The sequence below is a fragment of the Ornithodoros turicata genome, chromosome 3, assembly GCF_037126465.1.
Source record: "Ornithodoros turicata isolate Travis chromosome 3, ASM3712646v1, whole genome shotgun sequence".
In the NCBI taxonomy this organism is placed as follows: Eukaryota; Metazoa; Arthropoda; class Arachnida; order Ixodida; family Argasidae; genus Ornithodoros; species Ornithodoros turicata.
Window position 1 is genome coordinate 10,512,949 of NC_088203.1, and position 6,445 is coordinate 10,519,393.

General features: G+C 49.8%; 1 protein-coding gene across 6 annotated transcripts; it reads right to left on the bottom strand.

The window, feature by feature from the left end:
- Window positions 1–455: 455 nt before the first annotated feature.
- Window positions 456–3,097, bottom strand: LOC135389890 (zinc finger protein 879-like). 6 transcript variants are annotated; one of them, XM_064619939.1, is made up of 4 exons: window positions 2,895–3,096; window positions 2,191–2,284; window positions 1,947–2,099; window positions 456–1,486 (listed from the first exon to the last, which is right to left on the bottom strand). In XM_064619939.1, the coding sequence occupies exons 1-4, from the start codon at window positions 2,909–2,911 to the stop codon at window positions 581–583; spliced, it is 1,170 nt and encodes a 389-aa protein (XP_064476009.1). In that variant the 5' UTR covers window positions 2,912–3,096; the 3' UTR covers window positions 456–580. The 6 variants fall into 6 exon arrangements, with proteins under 6 accessions (XP_064476009.1, XP_064476010.1, XP_064476012.1 ...); XM_064619940.1 differs by having other exon boundaries at window positions 2,191–2,263; window positions 2,895–3,095; XM_064619942.1 differs by lacking the exon at window positions 2,895–3,096 and adding an exon at window positions 2,456–2,663 and having other exon boundaries at window positions 2,191–2,263.
- Window positions 3,098–6,445: the final 3,348 nt, after the last annotated feature.

Below are 6,445 nucleotides of genomic sequence, written 5' to 3' on the forward strand. Positions count from 1 at the left end.
GAAGGAGTTGTCTTAACGGCCGTACACCCGTATAGCTTTGAGTACATATATAGCTCCTGTTCCTCCACAGATTTTTTTAAACTTAAATCTGTCGTATCGCGTAGGCACCGAGAAAATGCCATGCGGATACAGTATCTTGCAAACTGTGGACTACTTTTTCAAAGTGAAGTACAAAGTGAGGAATACCGTTTCAAGCGCACCCGTCGAAGTTGACGGCACACCTTCTCGTGTCACGTTTCCACGCTCCTGCTTTTTGCACGGGCCTTACCTGGCCGAATAAACCTTCAGTCCTGACGCACCTGACGCAATACGTCGTCACACTGTGCAGACAAACGTACCTTACCTGTAACATCACGGTACCATTATTTTTGATCCAGCAGTCGTGGTGCGCACGTCTTTACCTTAGCCGCTACAACATCTCAAAACGTACCTCAATACTACAGCTCAATCTCATACCTTGGTGACGCGTCACAATTTCATGTATTTCCATATATTACAGTTCTTTGAAAACACTAAATAGTTAAAAACAGAGAAATCAAAATCCTATAGAATCACGCACTTCTTCCTGTGAAAGGAACGTTCACTTGTGCTTGGCTCGCACGTGGTTGGCCAGATTATGCTTCCACTTAAACGCTTCTCCGCAGAGCTCGCACTTAAAGGGCTGTTCCTCGCTGTGCGTCTTCATGTGGTCGCCGACCTTATGCTTCCACCTGAACGCCTTCCCGCACACTTCACACTTGAACAGTTTTTCCTCCACGTGCACGTGCATGTGTTGATGCAGCTGTGAGAGACCGTGAAAGGATTTCTCGCACACCGGGTATTCCCGATCTTTCTTGCGGACGTGCATTCTCTCCATATGGAGGACGTATCCCCTGAGGCTGAAGAAGTGCCTCCCGCAGACGCAACAGGTATTCGTAGGCTCGCCGGTGTGACGCCGCATGTGCGTCTCTAAGTTTCGGAGATCTATGTTCGCACCACACACCAGACAGTCTCTGTGTTCGCGCACGCGTTTTATGCCCAAATGTATGGAAGCAATATGCTTTTTCAGGAGCCCTCTCATACTGTATCCTTTGCCGCACACCTTACAAACGTGCGGTTTCTCGCCCGTGTGGCGAAAGTAATGGTACCTGATTCCCTCGTTTCCGAACATCTGGAAGCACACCTCGCAACGTTCTTTCTCGACGATTCCATCGTGTCTCAGCCTATGCGCGTGCAGAAGTTTTCTGTACAGGGTGGTGAAGTCGCACAGTTCACATCGAAAAATCCGGGCCAGCGACGTGTGAGCTCGCGTGAAGTGGGTGATGAAGCGGTGAGATGCCTTAAAGCTGGCCGGACACTTTGGGCAGATGAACTGGTGCACAGTGGTGTGGGACGCGAAGTGGTAGCGAAGGGAACGTTTGTCTGTCTTGACGATGCCGCAGATCATGCACTGCATTTTCCCGTCAGCAGTGCGGCAGTTCCTGAAGAAGGCTGGGTCGGTTGGCCCCTGCATGGACATTACAGGTCTTTGGCATGGCCCTTGAGAGTGCACAGCTCACATCAGAGTTAACTCGAACGACATTCCGGCCTGCAGGCCCTTGTGGCGCTTAACTCAAGTAACGGCGGAGTGTGAAACAGACGTGACCGCTGTTGTGAAGGCGTTGTTTTCTGCTATACGCGCTGCCAGGGTGGCTCTCTTCCCGCTTCGATTTGAAGCTGTTCAAGCTAACATTGGCGCGAGCCGTACACTTGATTAACATAGCTGGAACGTGCAGTTTGTCTATGAACTGTGCTATAATGTAGACATCCTCATCTTCATCATCATCTCTCACTTACCTACAAATGGCACTGGGGCAGCGCCCAGCCTGCTGGCCGACATCAGCCCCATCTCATCATCGTATCTCTATGTGTGTGTGTAGACATTAGTTTATTACTAGACTAGTAATTATAAGAAAGCATGCACATACGGGATCATGTGACGCCATATGCTTTCGGAGTGCCCGCCAGCGTTGGAATGTTTGTCCACACACGACGCATTCGCTAGGAAAGCCCCGCAACTCAGTGTCTACAGAGTATTCAGTGCTGTATCCAGTGCAGGTAACGCCTCTCTTGCTTGTGTGCTGCAATGCGTACATAGTGTTCAATGTCAGTAACAGCAAAGTAACCGCATTTTACTAGTATTCCGCGTCAACAGCGAGGAAATGAACTTACCGCTTCGTTATGGGAGGCCACATCGAAGGCCACACCCCAACGAAGCAGGCAGGCCGATGGCAGCTGAACATAGCTGTAGTGAATGAATGAGAACCTGTTCGCGATGCAAAGTCCGGCAGAGTATGGTATATTGATATAATAGGACAAGAGATAGCTCCAGGTATAGACTGGGTGTAGCTCGAGTAAGATGAGATTGCGGGCCGACGAGACGCGGGAGACAAAATGACTCTGTGTGAGCATATACACAGGAAATGTAAGCACTTACAATAAAGTGGAGAGTGCCTCATGAAGATATCGGTTGTGCTGTTCCGGACTAAACCCCCAACGATATAATACACTCCCACACGCAATTTTTATTGCAGATGTCTCGACGTACACACCGTAAGCGATGTCCGTGTGCTAACCTGACGCGGAAAATTTCGTCGGTAAACGCGTCGAAACCAACACATCGCGAGATGGAAGAGAAAGGGGAAAGAACAAAATAGCCTCGTGAATGCCGTCTTTATCTGACGTTTCGGCTCAGATAAGACATGAGACACAGCTGATAACGTCGAAGGCATCCACGGATGTAAGATATAAGGCACGGGAAAATGCAGAAGCAACCGCGAGCATTGGGAACATGAAGAACACGCGATGTGGAAAGTTTTGTATTTATCGGGACATTTTACACTTCTTCATTTTACACACTGAAGAAAGGAACTTACCCTGGGGAAAGCTTCATTCGCGATCTTCTGTGGGCGGCAACGGCACAGAATGAGCTCCACGAAGGGATAGGACACGTTCTCGTTTCCGCTTTGAAACCTGTATGCAACCACGGGCGTCTCACGGTTCTCGTCTTTCATCCCTCTCCTTTTTTACAACCCTTTCCAGGTGTGTTTACAGAGGGAGAATTAGGGTCCTTCGTCAGCCTACGTAAAAAATAGCTGCGTATCGGTAGATATTATGAAGAGTGAGACCACTTATTAACCCTGGATGTACTTCGAAATATACTGCCCGACATCCCCGCTGCAAAATATCGACTACAGGAAATAAAGGTGGAAATGAACTGCCCAAATATTCACGGTCGAGCTCGGGAACATGAAAGCACTCCGACGCGGCAGAACGAGCTGACTAACAAATTATAGCACAACGATGAACCTATAAGCTGCCGCCGAGGGGGAGGTGCGGTCAGCCTGCTCTGTAGTGGTGGTCGGGGCACCCAGGGGAGGAAGGAGAGGGGACGGTGAAAGAAGGCGGGGAGAGATGATGGTGGCACAGGAGAGGGAGAGCGAGAGCCTATTGCTCGGGGGTTGGGTAGTCCAAGAGGACTACCCACCACAGAAAACATCCGAGCACCCCTCAGTAGTCTTCACTGGGATGCTCCCTGTACCACGGTAACCGCCAGTGAAAAGCACGCACGAGAGCAACGTGATAATAAAAAAATGGTAATGTGAGCTACAATAAAGTCACTGTCTACCCCAGTATGCTTACACACAGAAAGTACAAACAGGTGAGTGGGTTAAATTGACGTAGTTCAACACGTAGTTCAAAGGTTTCAATCAAGTCAGTGCGAAATGTCGGAATCGCTGGGGGCACACCATAGGTGGGGAAGTTACTTTTATTTTGTAGTGCACTACCGTTACTCACTACTGTTTCAAAAAGTAACGCGTTATGTTATTCGTTACTGTTGCGGTTGTAGGTAACGCGTTACTAACGCCATTACTTCTGATAAGTAATGCCGTTACTTTTGCATTACTTCACCAGTTGTCCTTATAATATGTGCCATTTTTGGTTGAGTCACATAAGTGCATTCTGCAAATCAACACAAGCAATGTTGGGCCCAAACAAGGTTCACGCATGAACACAACTTACATGTACGATTTATTGCAACGCAGAAGTAGTTGATGTTCAAAATTTTCATCTGTGAGCTTCGCCCGTTGGGCTGAGAGGACGCCTAATGACCAGTGAGTGCTCCTTGTCAAGGTTGATAGAGACGGTGACCTTTTATCTCACACATTACAAATCCAAACAGGCAATCCCCAAGTACTTTGTTACTTGTTCAGAGGGTAGAGGCTATTTTTCTGCCGCTTTTACCCCATTCGTCCGAAAAACCAGAGGGAGTGAAAAACGGAGGTGGTAAACAAAGCCGACATCTCAACCAGGGTAGGTCAACAACCCTTCTTTTGCGTTCTTCGTGGGTGTCGATGTGACCTTCTTGTCAATGTTGACGATGAATAGAAAAAAATCGGGGATTTTCTCAGGATTATGCAGGCACGGTCCTCGCTCAAGCTTTCAAGTTTAGACGATGAAGCAATGTTCCCGAACACGCAGTAACGCATAACGCCGTTACGCGTTAGTTATTAAAAATGTAATGACGTTACGTTACTCATTACTTTTTTCCCAGATGTAATGCGTTACCATATTTCACTACTCGAATGTAACGCGTTACCGGTAACGCGTTACTCCACACCTATGGGGCACACACAGCACACATTTGTAGAGGACGATGGTCTTCCTCTACATGAGTCCCGACCGACGGTGATGGTATGCCACGGAGAGGCAATGACGGTGGCCTATCTCCATGGCCGCGCCGGTGGAACTGAAGCGGGTGCTCCATGCGCGTGTCCATTCTCGTCGTTGTCCACCGGCCGCTACATCACTCCCCCCCTCAGACGCGGAGCGGCGATAAAGCAGATGATGTCCACGACTTCACTGGAGGAGGACAGCGAGGGCGACCGTGGTTGACGTGCATGCTTGAACAGGTGCATGGCTTGGCACACGTTGGTGACATGTCACAGATGGGGGGGGACGGGACCATCGATCCGTCAGGTAGAGACGAGCGAGAGAGAGTGAGGCGCTCGTTGTCGTGGTCCTGGGGTGCCGCGACGGGCACGGGAGCCGAAGCTCGAGAGTCCCAGGTGAAGTGAGTGAGGCGAGGCTATGCGAGCCGTGGTGAGATGCCGAGACGGGCTGAAGCGTGCCGTGGCGTCGGCTGCCGCGACTGCCGCGACCGGCAGGTGAGCGCAAGGCTCGAGTGTCGCGGCCGGCAGTGAGAAGCGTTGGGTGCGGTGAAGAGTACCTAGATGCGGCAGGAGTGAAGGCGGCTCAATCTGTGAAGCGCGTGTGTGCCGGAGGTAGTACTGCTCGATGGTGTCTTCCCAAATTTGGGATGGTGAAGGGCCGAATTGCTCCGGACGTGATGTTCTTCGTCCGGGTCACCAAATGTAGAGGACGATGGTCTTCCTCTACATGAGTCCCGACCGACGGTGATGGTATGCCACGGAGAGGCGGTGACGGTGGCCTATCTCCATGACCGCGCCGGTGGAACTGAAGCGGGTGCTCCAGGCGCGTGTCCAGCCTCGTCGTTGTCCACCGGCCGCTACACATTCAGCGAGTCAGAGAATGTCCATCAGCCCGGTTGTATGTAGAAAACCTCCAAGTGCCCTCAGCGCCTTGTTGGACGACAGAGTGCCTAATAGTCTCGCGATGTCGAAGGCATATTTAGGGTTCACAACGGAAGTCAACATCCTTGAATACTTGTCCTATCGAACCATGGTGTGCAACCACGTCTATATAGCAACATAGGAGGGCCAGTGACAGTGAGGGATGCTACTAAAGGTTACGAGAGCATGCAGCAACCTGCGCTGGCCCTCCTATCGGTCATCTGGCTCTTCATGTTGCTAGGTTTGGTTGCACATCATGGTTCGATAGGACAAGTATTCAAGGACGTTGCAGAAAAAAAGAACGAAAGATAAACTTTGGGAGTGTATCACATTGTAAAGAGTGGGCAAGGGATAAATACGTCAATTCTGCTTCGGTTACTCACACGCGGGAAGAGATTAAATATTTGGACCTTACTATGTGGTAACCAAATAAGTCACGGGTCTTGTTTGAGAAGTCCATCGTGTTAACGACAGGGAGCTCGTGTTTAGACAGGTAGTGATTGCGTGACTGGGCTAGGTATTTATCAGTCTTTGTTAATATTACACTGGTTGGAAGTCAGCGGTTGTTGTTTGTCACTCTTTGTGACGTGTTCTCGTGCTCTATCATACACTGCATCCATGCACTATCGTGAGTCGTCTATGGAGCAGTGTCAGCTCTGTTCCAGCCGAACGACAGGATAATAAGCACAAGCAAAACGTTCATATCTGATTTTCTGTACGGCACACAAATTAAAAACATGGCTGCTATGCCAGGTGCAACGCCTGGATCTGAGAAGAGGATTATGAGGGAAATGAGCAGCATGCGGATTATGAGCAGTGTTGCGCCCGTAAAA

Coding starts and splice junctions, on each gene's coding strand:
- LOC135389890 (XM_064619938.1), bottom strand. CDS start 3,032: ATGAAAGACGAGAACCGTGAGACGCCCGTGGTTGCATACAGGTTTCAA. Junction 2,100..2,894: donor CGAATGAAGCTTTCCCCAGG/GTAAGTTCCTTT, acceptor TACGCATTGCAG/CACACAAGCAAGAGAGGCGT. Junction 1,487..1,946: donor ATATGGCGTCACATGATCCC/GTATGTGCATGC, acceptor ATGTCCATGCAG/GGGCCAACCGACCCAGCCTT.